The sequence below is a fragment of the Poecilia latipinna genome, unplaced genomic scaffold (genome assembly GCF_001443285.1).
Source record: "Poecilia latipinna isolate Pla-1442-1.1 unplaced genomic scaffold, P_latipinna-1.0 Scaffold217, whole genome shotgun sequence".
Classification (NCBI taxonomy): Eukaryota; Metazoa; Chordata; class Actinopteri; order Cyprinodontiformes; family Poeciliidae; genus Poecilia; species Poecilia latipinna.
The window spans coordinates 163,024-183,515 of NW_015112833.1; the positions used below are offsets into that span (position 1 = coordinate 163,024).

At 40.3% G+C, this 20,492-nt stretch overlaps 1 protein-coding gene across 4 annotated transcripts in view; it reads left to right on the plus strand.

Moving 5' to 3' along the window:
* dnah9 (dynein, axonemal, heavy chain 9) overlaps positions 1–20,492 on the plus strand; it is a 189,931-nt gene that overhangs the window by 14,268 nt on the left and 155,171 nt on the right. The window contains exons 6-18 of one of the 4 annotated variants that reach the window (XM_015031765.1): positions 576–809; positions 933–1,100; positions 1,510–1,626; positions 1,746–1,896; positions 2,948–3,062; positions 3,224–3,292; positions 8,489–8,615; positions 10,009–10,155; positions 12,543–12,651; positions 16,481–16,722; positions 16,887–17,022; positions 19,944–20,140; positions 20,218–20,480. In XM_015031765.1, the coding sequence (XP_014887251.1) occupies positions 576–809; positions 933–1,100; positions 1,510–1,626; positions 1,746–1,896; positions 2,948–3,062; positions 3,224–3,292; positions 8,489–8,615; positions 10,009–10,155; positions 12,543–12,651; positions 16,481–16,722; positions 16,887–17,022; positions 19,944–20,140; positions 20,218–20,480 (2,075 nt within the window). Of the gene's footprint in view, positions 1–575; positions 810–932; positions 1,101–1,509; positions 1,627–1,745; positions 1,897–2,653; positions 2,694–2,947; positions 3,063–3,223; positions 3,293–8,488; positions 8,616–10,008; positions 10,156–12,542; positions 12,652–15,536; positions 15,722–16,480; positions 16,723–16,886; positions 17,023–19,943; positions 20,141–20,217; positions 20,481–20,492 lie in introns of those variants that run through there. The other 3 variants (XM_015031766.1, XM_015031767.1, XM_015031768.1) reach the window with 3 other exon arrangements.

Sequence of the window (20,492 nt, forward strand, 5' to 3'; positions counted from 1 at the left end):
ATATATATATAGTTTAACTTGTATTTGCTGGGATATTTGTATGGGAGTAGCTTGTAGCTTGTCAACAAAAAAAGAAATTTCCCCTTGGGGATCAATAAATCAGTATATTCTGATTCTTATTATGTGATTATGACATTATGGCACATTCTGTTGTAAAATGTAAGGAGATTATAATGGACCACCTACAGGGGGAGCATAGATGCAAACGTAAGCTCTTTCAGAGACAATGGCTTTAGAAGAAACTCAGAGTTTTTCACATCTGATGAAAATAGCAGGTAGAGTTTCCATCAACCATGAAGAATGAGGGAGGTAAAAACTTTCATCTGGTAATGACACCAACCACAATCTAACTGTGTTCCAGTTTTGGTTTAAAACATGAGTGTCCAACTTTTTACAGGACATTTTAGGATCATGAATGTCCTCAGAGGGCCGATTGTGGCAATTGAAATTTGAAAGTTCAGCGAGTAGACATAATCACACTACTTCAGCCCATCCAGCTGTTACTACAGCAAATGTACTGTGGATCACAAGCCTAACAAAGCCAAGCTAACATGTTATTGATCTCCAACAATCAGGCCAGGGTGTATCTAGTTCCAGAGGAGGTTCTGACAGGAGAACCCGCCGAGAGTCTTGTGAGGGTCCAGACGAGCCTGGAGGTCCTGCGGCTCTTCAGGAGCACCTATGAGGACCACAGGGCCAACCTGAGGAAGTACCAGAAGAATGGTATCATGGTTAGGCCTTGGGATTTTTCCCCAATGCTGGTTTTCTCAAGGTTGGATCAATTTATCAGCACACTGGAAAATATAAAGGTAAACATGGGAAGGCTTTCAAAGATGAAAAAGCAGCAAAATCTTTGTTTCTGGAACTTATTTGACGAATGAGATCCTGATGTGTTTGATTGTGACGTGCTTCCCTATGTTGTTCCATCACAGGATGTCCTGTCAACGTATTTGGACCTGATGAAGCTCGAGAAACTGGAGATTGGAGGCATCCGAGGAAAAGCTCTTAGCCTTCAGATCCAGTTGCTCTATCAAGAGCTCCTGGACTCCTATAGGGTCTTTACAGAAAAGCCGTATGACTGCTTAGACGCCACCAACACGGTATGTATCACAGCTATGGATTGTGGTGCTCTTTCGATGAGGGTTGTGTATCCGTAGCAACTCTATGGTCAACTTATTTATTTGAGAACAGCGAGGCTTCTCCAGAATAACCTACCGCCACAGCTGCCTGGTCACTCGGCTTTTTGCTAAACAAGTCGTGTTCCTTCCAAACCCCTTGCTCTCTATCCCCCACCCCCTCTATTTTAAATGCCAAGTAAGTTGCAGATTTTCCTCTCTTCACATCGGGACAAGGCAATTTATTTTGCTTGTAAGGAGCAGTCAGTCTTAGCCGAATAACTTTGGGAGTCAGTCAGATGTAAAAAGCAATATGCTATGCTGGCTTTGGGTTACATCGGCCCCGCGGTGTGATGCTGTGGCCACCGTTCCCGCTGAGCAGTTTGCCTTGCAGGAATTCGAAGGAGATGTGAGGGACTTTAAGCTGAAGGTGGATGACGCAGATCGCCGCCTAGGGGCAATCTTCTGTCAGGCTTTTGATGACGCCTCAGGACTGGAGCACACCTTTAAGGTCTGGTAGCACAATCTCCCTTCCGTACGTGAACAAATCCGTGGGCACACGCCTATGTAAAGATTTCAATCTCTCTCTTTTTTTTTTTTTTTCTTTTTTAATTTCTCTGACGTTTTCAGGTCCTGGAAATGTTTGGCGGCCTGACAGAGCGTCCGCTGATCGCCGTCGATGTCGTGGGAAAATATCCTCTCCTTTTGTCCCTGTTTGACAAAGAGCTAGACTCCTGTAAACAGCTTTACAACAAACAGATGAAAGCCATGAAGGAGCTGGGTGAGATTCAAAGCGATATCTGTAATAACATTAGATCTTTACCTCAGTTTATGAGATGAGGCTTAGGAAAAGACTCAAAGCCTTACTTTATGCTTCAGAGCAATTTGTGTGTTTTGGTGAGCTGGCTTTTAATGTTTGAATAGGAAGGGCGTCTTTGATGCAACTTCCTTACAAGCCTCCATCAGAAAGAAAGGGGGAGAAAAAGCTGAATAATAGTTAAGGAAATAATTTTGTGCTCAGTGAACAGTGAGGTCCACTGGAACGCTTCAAGGACACCCTGAAATTTATGAAACTTTGAATAGTCTTGATATTAAAACTTATTAATTTAGAAGAACACAATCACCGGAAACTTGCTGACTTCGCAAGTCTTGAACGCAGCACAACCCCCTTGTCAAAGCGCATTTCGAAGCCTCCCTCGTATCACGCTATGTGACTGGACTGCTTGACTGCGTGGAAATGATTCTCATTCGCCACGTTCAGGTTGTTCCGCTTCCTTCCCCAAAAGAACAGTTATGCTGTCTAAAGAGGAAAACGGCGCCTCTCGTAATCTAAGGAAGAAAGTTTAGTCAGTCAGGTACTGCGAAATGGAAGTTGGACTGTAAAGAAACTTGACAAAAATACAAATTTGACACAGATTTCTTCATCTGGAGTTTTGGTTGCTTTTACATGGAAGATTTTCTGCCACCGTTAGATATCACAGAACCTGACAGGGCGACATATACTAAAAGCAAAACAGAGATGTTGCAATAAGAAATCTGCAGAGAAGAGTGGACCAGAATCAGCAATGATGGAAAAATGTATTGCCAATTATTTCAAATGTTATTTTCTGCCTTAGGTGTTCAAACCAATCATCAGATTTAGGGTTACCAATGAAATCTGTCTAGAACTTATTTAACATATTTACACTGACACCCCAGAAGGGTATAACAACTTAGTAAGAACATTAAGCAACATTTTGAAGACCAGGACATTTTTAGCTAATATTTATTAGCTACACATTGCATGAAAACTCCATGTCTGTGTAATTCTGTGCAATGTTTGTCCTCCTCAGGCTCAGCACCAACCAATAAGAACATGCCAGAGGTATCTGGAGGGTTGAGATGGGCTCACGAGCTGCAGCAGCGCATCCGGGTCCCCTTCTCCAAACTGAGGCTCCTCTTCCCCTCGTGAGCTGCTTCTCAACATAGATGAATAAAACAAAACAAAAAAATCAAACTTGATGTTTTCCCTCTTTTCTGAGGGTCTCAGAATGAAGTCACCACTTTTAAAAGCCTCTTAAAAAGTGCTGTAATAAATCGACATGAACTTTATTGTAAACTTTCATCAGGTGCTTGGAGTCTGCGGAAGGAGCCAGGGTTATCCAGAATTATGAGGAGATGACGCAACTGCTGGACAGGTGTGTGTGTGTGTGTGTGTGTGTGTGTGCATTATCTCATCTTACAGTGTGTGTCATCATATATGTGTCACTGAATAAAACAACAGGACAGAGAGGGTGAGCAGGAAGACTTCGCTTTACTTGCTCTGTAAGTTAACAGTAGAAAAAAAGAAGAAGCTTAAAACAGGAAGCGTGTTTGTTAAATAATAACCGTTAATGACATTTTCCTTCCCCCACATGATGCTGTGTTTTTTTTTTTTTTGTTCTTTTTTTTGTAAAGTGAGCATTTGTAATTTTGTTAGTTTACTGCCTAGCATTCATGAAGCGGTCTCTTGTGGATCAGCGTGTCGGCATGCAGTTCTGGCCATGATTTATGTTCTCATTACTTCGGTGCTGCTCTGCAGATCATTCCGCAGGACTCCCATAATCCCATATGCACTGTCGCTGCTCGCTGATGCCAAGTGAGCAATGGACTCATACAACACACACACACACACACACACACACACACACACACACACACACACACACACATACAAATAAACCTTCTTGTGGTCAATGGAAAAAAAAAAAGAGTGTTCATTTAGTATGACATGTTTTGTGTTAGTAAACATCCGAGGGAATATTTCAACACATTCTATGAATATATTTAGCCTTTCTGTTTCTTTTTTTGCTGCTTTCGCCGGGTGAGTTAAATATCATATTAGAATCAAAACTAATTTAACGTTAGCCGCGACACGGAATGGTTTCTTTATCTTTCGTATTTCCAAACAGGCGCAGGGTGAAGCCCAATGTTCTGTTTTTGCTCTCCGAACTGATAAAAATCACCCAGAAGTGTCTTATTGGCAGCCATGATAAGAGATTAAAAAGTATTTAAAAGTTGAGCGAGCCTTTATGTTTTTCTTCATAAGCTCCCTGACTGGAATATTCCTCGTGGAAACACTTTTTTGATGCATCTTTTTTCGTACAAGGAGTTATTTTTTCATGTTCTTTGCTAAGACGTTGCGGTTCAGCCCGAAGTTATTCATACTCCTATTAGATTTAGGTTTCAAAGCAATCGTTTATTTCGTTTTTCTGACTAGTAGTAGTATTAATGTTTTGGAATCCGACAGAGAATCTTTGAAGAAAGTCAGAAATCGATTTGACCGTCCAATCGTGGAATTGCAACTCGTAACCGAAGATAAATCCTTGGAACAGCAGCTGAAACGTGCAAAAAACCTGTCAGCAAATATGAGGATTTGACTGCTGTGTGTTTTCGGAAACCATTTGGAAATGTTTAGATGTTGGCGTAAATGACACACTCTCTGTCGGGTGTTATTTTCTGAGAGATTCACGTCTTGTTTCCTGTCAGATACAAACTTCTTGGATGACTGAATATAAGTTTGACAGAGGTTTTAATTTCCAATAATGACAGATTATCTACCAGAAATGGAACATTGAGAGCAAAACAGCTGCTGGGAGGAAGGACCTGCCATAATTCAATTTTGAATAATAGTTTTTTTTTTTATGTTTACAAAACTTTTAATAAAACTTAGCGCAGATTAAAAGCTCTTCACTAATGACGTTCAGTAGTAGTGATGATGATGACGATGATGATGATGGTCCTCCATGTTTCAGACATGTTTCTGCTCCAGGACAGCAGAATGAAACGATTGCATTACCTCCCCGGCATCATGCCATCAGTTCCTGCAGAAGCCTCTTATTCAGCCATTCGTTTAAATTAGCCGTGTGCCAACAGAGACCAGTGTTTTAAACCGTCTCTCCTTGTAGATGCAGATTAATTCATGCAGAGCGGTACCTGTCAGTGAGGCCAAAATGAACCCACACATATTGTAGCTGTAAATGAGGACTGATTACCGTAACTGGAACATCTGTTTTGTCCGTATAGAGCTCGGTATTGTAGCAGTACAGATCAACGTACACTTCAGAGGAACAGAGAAGTTTCTTCTCCCATTGGCTGCAAGAACAAAATCAAATCATCCAGCCCTGGTTTGGGGCTTCGTGCTCTTTGTTGTTGATGCATATTCTAAGCAGAACTTTTTTTTTTTTGTCTTTTGAAGTGTCTGTGCAGCAGCAGCAGAGACTTACGGATGAATTCTGCACTTGATTTCTTGTCAAGTAGGACAGATTCTGGCTAGAAAGTACATTGTTCTTGTTCTTACTAGAGTAGAGAGCAAGTCTTTATGTTCTTGGAGAGAAGGTATTGACCTCAATTCAGGTTTTTTTGTGCTATTATTATTGGTGTTTATTGTAAATTTATTCAGGTTTGCTCAGGGCTGAAACGATTAATCGGACGAATGGTGATGAATCGATTATTAAAATAGTCGTTTAGTAATTGATTAATCGGTAACTGGTCACCTCAAAAATGGAGTATGTTGAGAGAACAACATATTCAGAGCAGAAATTAAGTCAAAAATAAACATACATTTCTCATTTAAGATACAAACACGTTTATCTGTAAGCATATTTTACCCTAAACTCCTCAAGTGGTCTAGTCAAAGCATTCAAATGAATGCTGTATTTTTGCACATTAGCTGAAAAAAAATATGTATTTTTCTTGCTTACAGAAGGAATTGAATTATTTGTTTATTTGCATATTTTAATGTATTTCTAATATTAGTCAGTTAGTATAAAAAAGGCTTAAGTGGTTAAATGAAAAGTGTGTAGAACATTGCGATTTTTAAAAATCTAATTAATCAATTAATCACAAAGAATAATCGATTACTAAAATGATCATCATAAGTTAACTGTTTTTAGGATTTTATATGCTCACCTAGAGACTTGACCTTCATCAACTCATTAGTTATGGAGTCGCTGCTATTGTGCCTCATGTGATAGGAAGTATTTTTTTAAAAAAAAAAAGGTCAGTTCATGTTTTTTCTTCATTGTCTTCTTAAATTATTCATGTGTAAAGTTTATGCCATCACTAATGTACAATTTATGCCCAGTTTGTTGCAGAAATAGAAGATGCAATCTTTTGACATTGTACTTCTTTTCCTTTAATTTCTTACTAAACAGTTTTTACCAACATTAGGGAAAAAATTTTTTCTTCAGCATCTACATTCTAAACTACCTGGATTTGTCAGCTTGTTTAGGGTTTTATTTAGAAAAAGAACGATTGGTTCTAAAAGAACCATTTGGCTCTTAAATTTAGGCTTTAGCCCAAAAGGCTATTTGTAGATAACTAGCTATCAGCAGCTTCCCTGTGCAACCAAAAATGGACTGTATTTTAATGCTTAATTTAAAAGTAAATTATGAATACAGATTTGATAACAGAAAGCTGAATTCATGCTCAACTTTTTGCTTGTAACATTTTAAGGCAATCTGCCCGTCCTCAGTTTACCAAAGGTTATCTTTTTGTGTTTTTTTTTTACAAAAATGCACAAATGTGTGCGCTAGTAGTCCTGGATTTAAAGGCAGATCTGCTTCAAAAATCCCTTTGCTAAGCATTTTTCTTTGATAACGGAGTTTACCTACATTTATCTGGATGCTTTTATATTCATGTACATTTGTGTAATTCACAGATTGTGCAGAAGAAATATGTTCTGCCAGAAGAACAGGTCAGGAACGGTACAGAGAATTGAAAGGGAATGTAATTGATATTACGTTGTGTTGTTTGTTGTTTAAAGCTTTTGTTTTGGTCTCATGTTCGAAAAGACGCTTTATATTTATGTAGTTTATTGAACAAATACCATAGTGCGCTCTGACCCAAACAACGATGCCGTACCACAATACTAAAAATTAAACGTTTTTTTAAGTTTCATTTATGACGTGGAAGTTACCCAGATGAAATCAGGGAAATGTATTTCATCTCTGATATGCCCTTACATTATGAATATTCCTATTGGTGTAAAATGTTTTCAAAAGTAATTGACAAAAAAAAATAAAATACTGTAACTAGGGGACGCACCGATCCACTTTCTTCACTACCAAAGCCGATATCTGAGGTTTAGTACGGACACAGAAAAGCACCACTGAATTGGCTTAAAATGTTTTTCCTTTAATACACAGGCATAAAGGTGCTGAATTACTAATCTATTTGATATCTCTGCACCGGTGCAGAGATATCATAAAACATAAATACACCAATAGCTTCACAAGTTTGTTCAAACATGTGAAAACAACACAACTTTAATTTGTTCAGTCAGTGCAATAAGAAGTAGAGCAACCAATGTAAAAAAAAAAAAAATAATAAAGAAACTGAACCAGATAAAAAGAATAGGTTCACTACTCTGCTCAAAACTGCGATTTTAAAGAAAATCCAAAATGTTTTTAGCTAAACTTAAAATTCTGGGGCGGGGGGAGTAATGATTTATATATTCTCAAAATGTAGTGTGTGATACAAGTCCTTGTGCTTCTACACTACCCAGATCGAAGGTGCTGCTTCTTTGGCGCTTCACAAGCTTACAATTACTCCTTCACTCCATGTTCCCCAGAACGGAGTAATGGGATGATGAACACGGCGAGTTCTTTGTCCACAATTTACTCCCCGTCAGAAATTAGAGCCCTTCTTCCTTGGTAATAATCGTCTCAGCTGCCTCCGATGAATGCCACTATTATTATTATACATATTCTGTTTAGGAGCAGGACTGGCATCCTCACTCATTTACCCCCGCAGACGAAATGCGGCGTGATTTATGGCCGTGACCGAGGCATTTGATTGCCTCTGTGTCTGCGGTGCCACTATCAGGAAATGAAGCTCACAGCAGAGATTCAATAAGGCGCACGCGGCGCGCGCCCGACCGAGTCCTCATCATAAATGTGGCTATTTACAGATTGATATAGACGTAGAGAGCCCTGACATCTTGTCTGTTTGCCGCCTCTCGCAGATGAATCAGCGTTTATCCCCATATTACAACCCACACTCCACACACACTCCACACACACACCTAACACTCCCTCTGCCCTTTATTGTCTGCTAGACGCGGACAGGCGGATCACGCCTCTCGTTCTATTTACAACCTCCGAGGGTTGACAAAACGCCTCAATCATACGCCTTTTAGCTGCTTGTTTCGTCGCTTATGCTAATTTCTACGGGGGCCCCGCGTACTCATCTACCGCTGTGGAAATTAAAGCCGAGCTCTTTAAGTGGGAATGTGAAGCATTGTGGATGTTAACGTTGCAGATTGTTTGTTTTTTTTTGTTTTTTTTTGCCGTCTAGAGGAACTCATGCCTGATAGTGATCGCAGCTTGTCCTCTCTGTGTTTGGTATTCCAGATACTCGGCCGGCGCGTACGTGACGTGGACGGAGGCCGTGGGCGAGAGCTCGCAGCACAGCCTCAGCTCGCCGTTAATCAGCCGAGACTTGGACACTCATCTGATCTCTGTCAATTTCAACCCGCAGGTTCTTATGCTAACCTCACACGCCGTTGAGAATGAGCTCGGGCCGTGATGACGCTCTTATTTATGGCATGACCTTGAGCAGAAATAGGAAAATGTTTCACAGGATTTACACAAACAGGCAAAATAAAGATGTGTGGTGTGATTTTGCTGCTTTTATTTAAGGGAAAGAAGCAATTATTATTCCTGATTCCTGAAGTACTATAGTGTATGTTGCAATTCTGTTGGCAATACGATAAGCAGGCGTTTCTACATTAACTGTAGAACGAGTTGCATAACGTTATTTCCCCCCACAGGCTGCTTCAGGTCAGTTAGGATAACAAAAATATTTTTTTACTTTCCAAAAATCCTAAAATATTTAGAGACTTTTTCTGGAGATGATTTGATTAGTTTCCTTAAAGCTGGAGTATGTACATTTTATTAAAGAAAAATGTATGTACCGCGCCTGGTCAAAAACAACCAATCAGAGCCAGGAGGAGGGTCTTGGCGCTGCCAATCAGCGTCGTGTACTCGTTGCTAAATGTTCTAACGGCGGCGACACAACTTACTGTTACAGGAAACAGGGGAGAGTTATTAATAAGCTCTCCCCTGAGCAGCATGTACATGAGCGGATTCTTACAGATAAGACCCTCCTCCTGGCTGTGACAGGTGTTTTTTCCTGACTGAGTTGTGGATTTCTATAGCTTGTGGATTTTTTTTTTTTTTTTTTTTTTGTCAGGCAACACCCCAAACATGACAGACAAATCAGGGAAAAGGATAAATTGTGGTTCAGCTTTGATCATAATTGTATGAAGCCTGGAAGTGCGAGCTCCTCTGCACGTACGAAAACCAGCATTCATTCATTTAGTAAGACTGAGTCATTAATTACTTTCAAACTGTGTCCTTTGCTGACGTGCTGAAAAGCCACTCAGCCGGAAAGAAGCCACAGCTCCAAACAGAGAATACAAACCAACTGACAGAGTCCAAGTCCAATCAGGGACTTAATCTTTTGTCCATTATGATCCTCATTACTCTTGGAGTAAAAAGCAGGCCTGAGAACACCCTTCCAGCAGAGTAATAGGGTTGGCAGGTTCCTGTTGTGCATGTGTTGAATCTACATTTCAAGATATCAACTAGGAAGCAAACGCTTGGGCACAAGTGGGCCCTGCAAACGGACAGGGAATTTAATCACACCACCCAAATTAGCTGCAAAGTGGCATAAGGGAAAGTAATGTTTCAGGAAAAAGACCTGACCTCAGTCAGATAATTGGTGAGCAGAGCTGAAGAGATGTGTGTGAAGAAGCAGCCTAGAGATTCCACTCAGTCCTGACTGCTTCTGTCCAGGACAGGACTGGGCCAAAGCGTTTGTTGCTGGGCTTCAACCTCGACTGTTTTGGACTCTTTTTGCTTTTTCCTAGCTGGCAGCCGTGCTCAGAGAAGTGAAGTACTTGATGCGTCGACCGACTGAGGCCATACCGGAGGCTGCCGTTCAGCTCTACGCGGCCAGGGAGCGGCTGTGGCAGTACGTGGCCAACCTGGAGCTCACTGCAGTCCGATACAACAAGGTCAGGAAGGATGAGAGCGAGCGATTCTCAGAATATTGAATGTGTGAGGAGGCTGCACTTGCTAACCGACACACTCAGGAGACGGCTACGGCAACAGAAGCAAACAACAACAACAAAAAAAACAAACACATTTTAAACGTTTGCAGGAACCGAAATCCACAGTTTGAAGAACTCCTTATATAGAAGCTGCTGAAGCTGAGATACAGAGAAATAAAGAGCTGGAGGTGGAGGGAAGAGGGTGACGTCGTCGACTTCAGAGCAGAGTTATCATCTAAAGATGCTGCTGCTGTCAACTCTGTGGCTTGCGGGTGTCAAACGCTGATAAAACGTCTGAAAAGCCACCGGCTCCATCAAAGAACATGGTGACAGAGTAGTTAAAGCAGCCGATTCACTATTTATGGTCATTAATATTTAAAGAGGAGCGGCGGCTTCACACTGAGTGTACGTGAAAGAAGTAGCGCTTATACAGTACTGAAGCCAAGGTGAAAACATTGAACACGGTTGACACTTGTAACGGTTTGTATGCTAATTGTTAGCAAAATTAGCATTTGCGGCTTTAGCAGCAATCTCCCGTGTTTCTAAGTCACATATAATCCTATTTTATGCCTGAGTCTACCACAGAATGTCAAACACTTCCAAAGAATGTGTGGTAGACTGATTAAACACACCTTCTGTCATCCAGTTCCTGTTGTCTTGTAGCTCCGTGTCGCGCCGCATGTAAAACCAAGTGTTGCTCATAGAGCTTCAAAATATATCAACTCACAGTCGTCCACAATTACTCAGAGGCCCCGTCTGAAAACGCTTATTTTGTAGCACCAAATATACCTTAATAGTCCGCCTGCCGCGATAAACAATAAATCAGTTAGTCGCATGATAAATTAAAAGAAATAATTCTTATTTGCTTGATTTATCGTTTTTCTCGACTCTCTTTCCTTTTACCAAAAACTCAGTGACAAAAGTCTTCAGTCTGGTCCCTTTTTATGAAAGATACTTTTTGCTTACAAAGACATCATAATTCACTTTATTTGTTCTTTCTGTTGTTTTCTTTATTTATTTTGGATATTTCAAATGTCTTCCAGTTCCAGTGTTTAAATGTTCATTAGAATTTAAAGTTTATTGATCCTTCAGAATGCCTTCATTACTACTTTATTACTCAAAAGCGGTCTCAAAACAACAATGTTATCGTTTTATTGCAATAACTGCTGGGACAATTTATCGTCCAGCAAAATCTGTTATCGTGACAGGCCCACATTTTAAACTAGCTTAGCACTACAGTAGAAGTAGACATTTACGGTTTTCCTTACATTCACTCTTGGAGGTACGGTACAGGAAAGTCCTGGATTAACTTCTTTGCAAATGCCAGTGAGTGGCGTCTCATATTTGCATTTTCTTTCAAATATCTTATTTATTCTCTCAGATCTGTGAATCGGAGGATATTATGGAGTTACGTTCCACAGAAACGTGGAACATAACCTGTGGATGGGTTGGGGTCCACTGTATGTCGACATTGTAATCGTGACAGACTGCTCGGATGAAGCATCGTATTTCCGGTCCCCTGCTTTCACACCAGTGCATGGCATAATGTATTCAGACAGTAGCAAGGTTTCCAATGCCTGTGTTATAGGTTAAGATCTGACTAAGGCTCACATAAATTATAATAATTGGAAAAGAAGGAAAGAGTCATTAAAATGAAGGACGTCACCATCAGACTAATCCTGGATCAGAATGGCCCCATCATTCATTACATTCGAAAAAAAAAAAAAAAAACTTGACCAGATCCACCTTTCTAAGATGTTCTCAGTGAAAGATGGATGTAGATTCATGTGAAACATAAATCATGATGTAAACCAGCTGCTCTGTGATAAATTATCTACCGAGATAGATGGTGACTTATGTAAATTTAATTCCTGAATTTTACAGACGTTAGCATAGTTTTTTTTCAGTTTTTTTGTTTTTGTTCACCCGTTTGAAAAATGAATTTGTATGTATAATACGCCCGTCTTTACCCAAGACACTTTTCCCATTGTCGGCCTTAATGGGAACTAAACAGAGGGGCAATGCAGTGTCAATAATGAATAATAGAACAATATGCAAGAAATCACTTGCGTAATTAACGCAGCGACACAGCAAACGGCTCCTATTATCCTCGGCCGCATTCATCATACATTCCCCCAATTAAGCCCGTTTACAATGCGAACGTACAGCAACGCACAGATTCCAGCTATTTCGGTCCAGTCGGCTTGTAACGCCAGAGAAACAGGCAAACGATGCTGAAACTGTGAGTTTGGAAATGCGAACACCCCATTAATATTAATATTTCATGACAGATTTACATGTATTTTTTTATTTATTTATTTTTCCTTCCCTTCCCTTTTGCTTGAACACAGGTGATGCTGTCTGTGCTGGACGTGGAGCGTCCTCTGATTCAGGGTCAGCTCGGAGACGTCGACGCTCGGCTGTGGGAGGCAGAGGAGAGCCTGAACTGGAACAGCAGAGGTCAGCGGATGAAGTCACACGTACAGCAGCGACGCTTCTAAACGGCTCGTGTTTTTTCATACCGTCACGCTCGGTGCAGCGGTATTCAGTCGTTCCCATGTTTGTTCCCCCCCCCACCCGTTCTGCCTGCGCCCCGTAGCAAAATGAGAAATACGGCACAAACACGCAGACTCCTTTTGCTTGCTGTTGCTCGCAGCATTTAAAAGTTTCATTACAATTGCAAAACGAAATATCTTCAAAATGAGTGTCGTGCTGAATAATTTACAGACTTGGGCAGATAAATAATTAATAGGAAAAACAACGACTAAAAAAAACAAAAAACAAAGCTCACGTCCTCAAAGAGAATTGTTGTTTCATGGAAGAGTCGGTCGATTATTGATGGTGGAGCTAACATAATTTGCAATTTCTTTGCACAACGTCTTGTTGCTTTTGCTGCTGCCCGTCGGGGTGTAGCCGTACAGCCAGCTCACAAGTCAAAATGTTAGATTATGCTAATTTCACCAGGAAGACGTGGAACTAATTTTCAGGAAAACTAAGAATCACATTTTTTTTCTTTGTTATTCTTACAAATAGTTTCTTAAATCAGAAACTGCTTCATAGAATCAGTGATAACCGTCATGATTCGACTAGTCCACATATTGCAGTTTTTGTGCTCGTCTAAGTTTAAAGCGGTTCTCATGCCAAAAACTTTTGACAACGCTCTTTTCTGTTTCCACAAACTGCAGGCAGGGTTTTGCAAATCTTCAAACAATCTTTGTGTTTCAAAGACTCCGTTCGGTGTGGAGTTGTCTTGTCGAGGTCGAATCAGTCTGGCCGTTTAAGATTTTAAGATTTTATTTTTTTGACAGGAAGTGCTCCAGCAGAAGCTAACTTCGGTGTGTTCTGCAGCTAAAGGTTATCCGGTCACGGTGTACTCACACAGTGGTACTTTCATCTCTGTCTCGTCTGTCGTGGTTTCTTCTTTTTTATTTTTTTTTCTCCCCCCCACAAACCATGTACTCTAAATGTTGTCACACAAAAGATTTGAAAAGTGGTGACGGCCTCTTCAGTGCTCAGACATACAAACTGTCAAGCTGAAAGCACAAACCTTCATATCTGAGGCTTTTCTGTTGTTTTGACTTGGACTTGAAGGCTCTCAGCCACTTTGCACTTGACGACAAACTGCTCCTTTTCAAGTGGAAAGTCACAGAGGTAGACACCAGCAGAGCCTCGTCATCTGGAAAACAACGGGCCTCTGAGTTACCCAAAGCTAAACAGAAGACTGCTCCTCCTAACCCCAGGGATTGTCGTCCAATCAAACCTCCATGAATGGACTTTTACAGGGAGGCTTTGAGCAAAGTATGGAAAGCCAAACATGAAAAGTCTTAATGTTTGTTTCTGGTACGTCTTCCTAATGGAGATTTGGCAACAATGGTACAAGTGATGCAAGTATTTTTATTTTTATTTTTCTCAGTTGAAATTGCACGTACAATTAAGCCAGAACAAATTCATACAGTCAGTTAGAGGAGATTATTTTGTTTAAACAAACCTTAAGACTTCATTTTTGTTATAACCAACCCTCTGGTATCCATGCGTTTACGCTTGACAACCTCTTTTCTACAGGAAACGCTGCATGTATTCCAGAAAAATAATGGCAATAACCTGTTGGATAACGGTTTCTAGTATGTTATTTATTTATTTTTTCAATGTCGTGTGTTGCTGATTCAATAGAGTTGCTATGTTGTTGGCCACCATGACAGTACAAAGAGCCATTGCTAACTGGTGGCTCTGATGTCGGTTGCTAAGCAGTTGAGGAAATCCCAACTCCAGCTTGTGTCTTCCTGTCCTAGTGATGAAGCAGGAAGATGGGATTTTTTTTTTTTTTACCTCCAGAGTTGACTTTTTCAGGAATCATATCGGACTTTTTGCTGTCACTTTCTTCTTTAAAACATTCTATGCATTTACTGTGATATATCAGAATTTGAGAATACAGATTTAAAAAAGGACGTAAGGACACTAAGACTTGTTAGAAAACGACTCCTGCCCCTCTCTCCTCTCCCGTTTGCCTCCATCCTTGTCAGTTCGAGGGCACAGCGGCTTGCTTGAGAATCTAACACGAACTGAAAGGCTTTGCTTATAAAATAAGAATAAAGGAGCTGTTTAATCATTGATAAGGGTTGATTGACGCACAGCAGCAGGACGTGTTGTTGGTTTTTCCGGCTCTGGGACTTCTGGCAGAACGGGGCAGAAATAAGAGTGTTTATGGTACAAGCCAGTGCACTCAGCTGTCTGTGGGGACTGTCTCACTGTTTCTCTGCAGGAACACACAGCAGCTACACACTTATCTGCTGCATGCTGAGCTGGGGGCATATATCTCAGTATGCTGTATGATTTCCAAAGGCAAAGGGTGGGGATGTTGGAAAACCCAATATGTAGTGTACATTGAGTGCCAGACTGGTAAGGCAAGGCTCTACTTGGCTGGCGTGTAGGTAGATTTGTACTTTTTCCATTTACTGACAATGGATGCTTTCCAAGCTTTGGATGTCGTTTTTGATGCATTTAGAAATGTCACAGTTCCAAGCAAAAAATATGTAATTAACAAGTGGAAAATTTAGGTTGTAAAGTAAATATTTGTCTCAAAACAACAACAACAAAAAAAATATTTAGCTCCAAACAAAAATATTTAGGTCATAGCTAAATATTCTTCCCAATAAGCCGAGGTGGACTATCAAAATAAAAGCTCGATCTTGCTAATCTTTCGTAAACTCCGGCTGACATGAGCAACAGTTGAAGAGATTCAGTCTTGCCAGCGGGACTTCTGCAGTAATCTAAAAGTACAGTCCACAAAGGTCGGTGTCCTGCAACTTTAAGATGTCTGTCTGCTTCAGCACACCTGTCTCCAATTTTAGCTAATTAGCCGAGCTCCGTAGAGTTTGGCTGCTTGTTAGTGAGGCTGCTTCGCTGTTCATATCAAATGTGTAGTGGGAAAAGGGACATTTCAAAAAAGTTGTAGGACTACGGACCTAAAAGTTGAGAACAGAGAGGTTCGCGGGACCAGGCTTTTGTTTTGGTAGTCCATTTCCGCTTGTCGGTGAGTTAATTAGCAACATAAACCTAAATATTTAGCTTTGACCTTCTCGTTGAACTTGGAATGAGACGTTTAATTTGTAACTTATATATTTAGTTCAGAGCTAAATGTTTCATTTGGAGCTAGTTTATATACTTAGTATATAAACTAAGTATATACTTAGTTTATACTTACTTAGTTCCTAAGTATATACTTAGTTTATACTATAAATTAAGTATTTAGTTTATAGTTGTGAACTAGCATACTAAGTAAATATCTTATTTTGAGCTAAACGGTTAGCTTGCTAAGTAAATATTTAGTTTGGAATTGTGACATTTATTAAACAATGAATAACATGGTAAAAAATATTACTTTTAAAAATACATCCCCTTTTTCTCTCTTACGACGGGCTAAATAGCCCAAATTATTACTGTCTAGTTGGCAGATTCAAATGACAAATTTCACAACTTCAAATGGATAGTGAATACAAATACGCCCCACTGTTCATGTCTGTGTAAAATTCAGATTTCTATTAGATATTACAACTTTGAAAACTATGTGGTTTTTTTTTTGCACACCTTACAGTTAAATTCTACTGTGTTGGTCTGTCATATATGACCCCAATAAAAATAGAAGTTTTTGGTTGTAATGTCACAAAATGTGGGAGAGTTCAAGGATACTGAATGTTTTTTGCGAGTCCCACGCGATAACCAAGTGATGCATAAAATGTATAAAACTTATTTTGGACCCCTTAAAATCCTAAAATGCACACACGTCTTTCAGGTGTTTGGCAGTACATCCAAGACATCCGAGACGCTGTCTGTGACTTGGAGAGCCGACTTCAAAAGACCAAGGAGAATGTGGAGGAGATGCAGAGGTACATGAAGTCGTGGGCTGTCCCCATGTTTGACAGAAAAGACAGCAGAAAGGACGCTCTGCTTTGCCTTGAGGACCGCGCTGAAAGGGTGGAGCGGTTTCACAATGTGGTGCGGTCCTCTGGGGGGAAAATCCACTTCCTGCTAGAGGTACTTTTCTGATGATTGAGACATCTCCAATTCTCTTTAGGTTTCACTAACGTTTCATCATTTTAAAAGACATTTTCAAGCAGGGATTTGGAATTCCCTTTGAACTACATTTTAATGTAATTTCTAAATGATTTACTGAGATTGTCCTGCTTTTTATGTCTTAGAGCAATCAGGCACTGTTCAGAGCCGAGTCGTCCTCGGAGGAGTGGAAGGCCTATGTGGAATACATTGACGACATGATTATAGATGGATTCTTCAGCTGTATTGAGTGCTCTCTCAAGTTCTTCCTGGACAACACCGGTAGGGTAATGAACCGCAAACAGTACAATAGAGCTGCAGTTCAAGCCAGATAAGTTTATACACTGTTAGAGGCACATAGCCTGTTTTTCTCAATGCCTGACAATAAATACATCAGACAATTTTTTTAGATCAGTTAAGATTATTTAAATTATTCATATTTGCTAAATGCTAGAATTATGATTTTTTTTTTTTTTTGTGAGGCTTTTTTTTCACTCTCTTCAAAGTTCAAAGTATTTGACAGAATAGCTCTTTGTGCTGAATAACTTGGGCCAAACATCCCTGACTCTTTTCAGAAGCTGATTAAACATTGTTCTCTGAATTTTTATTTTTCCAATTTCCACTTAGAGAACTGCCATACAGGCCATCTTGTACACACACACACACACTCACACTCACAGCTTTTCAACTTTGCCCACAGACTGACATGAGGACTCAGTTACAGTCATGCCAAAACACTGACTTTTTCATGCTTAAGTGACTTTGTGAAAGACTTAGCTGTAAGTTTAGAGTTATTGTCCAGTTCCAAAATCCTATTTTGTGCCCAAGCTTTAAATTCCTGGCTGATGTCTTGAGATAATGCTTTTAATGTTTCCATTTTTTTTTCTTTCCTCATTATTCTATCTATTTTGTGAAGTGCTCAGTCCCTCCTGCAATAAAACACCAACACAAAATGATAAAACCACCAGTGTACTTATTAGTTGAAATGGTGTTTTGGAAAAAAAAAATGTTTTCACCTAAAGTGACGACGGTCATCAAGACCAAATACCAAATGACTTGTGGAAACTGTAAACACGTACTAAGCTTATGACTGACTTTACAGACACATTTCTCAGTAGATACTGACTCTCTTAAACTTTTGACTTTGAAGGCAGCAAATGGTAAATAGCCCACAGCTATATAGCATTTCATCATGTTCAAGGACTCCAAAGCTCTATACGCTTCAGTCAGTTATTCACCTGTTCACACACACGCGGACAGAGATGCCACTTGGCCCTGTGGCCACCACCAGCAGGCAAGACGCCGGGTGAAGTATCTTGCCCAAGGACACAACGACTGAGACCATTTGCATTTAGGAAAATGAAAGCAAAAAACCGAAACCCTAACTGACCACAAACAAGGTAGACTTTAGTCTGGCATGATGTCAGATAGCGATTTATGACAGCCTGTGTGTTTTTTTTTAATAAGCTTTATGTAAAAAAAAAAAAAAAATCTTGCTTCAAACGTAGATCTAAAAAGTCTGTATTTGTTATTAAAAGTGCCACAGCCATGTAGGGGCTGTTACTACTCCCGTCTCGATGCCAGCAGAATGCCGCAGCCAATTCTAATGTTAATGGGAGAAAATTCAGAGCTGCTCATTACTCTGATTCTGCAGCGTCTCTCAGCCAGCACTCACTTGGACAGCTCTTTTGCAACATGTCCTCAAGAGCTTTGATGTCAGTCGGGTGTCCGCCTTTATTGGCTGGATTATGGACACAGAAAACTAGCGAACATGCTTGTTGGCATGGGTCTTGTCAGCCAGTTTAGATGAAGTTCAAGATGAGCAGGAGTGTTTACAAATTGCAGCCGTGTCCAACCCTCTCTCCCTCGTGTGCTCTCTTTGCCTTCAACGTCTTTAAAAATCAAGAAGTCTCTGAAGTACGGATACAGACAAATTTGTTGGCAGCCCTGTTGAAGATGTGTGGAGAGCCTTAAACTGTATGCTTCAGCTATTGCACATAATCTCATCCCGAAAAAATATTAAGGTTTAGTATATTTATTCAGTGGGGGGAAAAACCCATCATGAGAAATTGTTTTTAACAAAATCACTGGCGGCGCAGCACAATTGGTGGCATTCCTTCTGCTTTATGGGATACACTTTTGCAAATAGGACAGCACTTAGTTGTCTGCTGCAACACTACACAACATTAGAGAGTACTGAAAAAGTTGTATATAATTTACACCTTAGAAACTAAACTTAAAAGTAAAAAAACCCAAAAAACAACATATCGAGTGTAGCTCCAGTTGGCAGTTTGAGGTTTTCGCTCCATTTTGTTTGTTCTTCAAACCAGCCAAACATTAGCTGTAAAAAAAAAAAAAAAAAAATCTCAAATTTGACTCTGGGGTGTAAAAAATTTTTTCTTGGATCTTAAATTTAATTAGATTTTTCTGTCATGAGCCTGGTTTCCACTGTGGAACCAGATTATCAATCACCAAGAGTGGAGGCTTTTTCTTGATGCAAAAGCTAAATCTGCTGTCACTTTGTGAAGAAATTCTTTATCTTGTTGACAGTCTAATTGAAAACTATGTACATAGCAGGGATACATTTTCCGCTGTGTTAATTTGTCTTTACCATGGTAACCACAGTGGAAAAAGAGTATTACTAATTATATTCCCCAAAATCTTCAGAGTCCCTGGAAATGTTCTGTAGTAGAACGATGCCTTACATGAAAAAGCACCTTAAGGTCTCCGTTTAGTTTGGTGGAAAATCCGGGATGCTGTGGGCCTTTTCCAATTCCAAAAGTCCTGGAAACCTTAGTAGTGAATGCCAGGAGTTTTTAAATTTTGACTGAAATAGCTAAAATCTGATGCTCTCCACTGGTAAGCTGATAATGGGTGTCATTCAAAACATAGGAATAAATTATCAGACACTCATCAGACACAAAAGCAAAAATTTTAGACAGCATTTTCACTTCCAAGACATGGATCATATGAAAAACCACTCTAAGGAAGAGAGGATAAAAGAAAACCAAGCTCTTGGTGTGAGGTTGTTTCATTATGAGATCAATGCTTTTAGTTTTTTTTGCTATACATCTGAAATGGGAGTCAGCACTGTCTGCATCTGTAAATGATCTAACCATTAAACTTCTGTAATAACAGCAGGTTGGATTTTAAGTATTACTACTCAAACCGTTCTTATGCTCCATGTTTTCCTCTCTCCACAGATCAAAGAACTGTCACGGCCCCTCTGCTCGAGGCCCGTCTGGATCTGCAGGCCCCGAACATGGTCTTCTCTCCCTCTCTGGAGCTGGGGGCTCCAGATAGTTTGTTTGAGACAGTGGAGAGCCTCATCAACGATGTGTTCAAGATGTCCTCGTTGGTGCCGCGGCTCGCCCAGCACAGCCCCTCTCCCCACTACCAGGTAAAGCAGGTTTGGTGCAGCCTTAACAAAAACACACACACACATCTCTTGGGTTTCTACTCCTCTTTTTCTGTCAGGCTGACATGGAAAGCATGACTGACCTGGCAGACACGCGACACCTCCTGATGGAGCGTGTGAAGGCCGCCATGACGGCGTGCTGCAGCTTCCGTAACTCTCTGGAGCGTTACAGCTACTTGTATGTGGACGACAGGAAGGAGTTCATGCGTCAGTTCCTCGACTATGGCCAAAATCCCGCAAGCCCTGATGTAGAGGTTTTCTCTGATAGTGGGATCCATGAGAGCACACCAACTCTGGACAGCTTTAGAGAACAGATAGACGGGTAGGTGTGAAG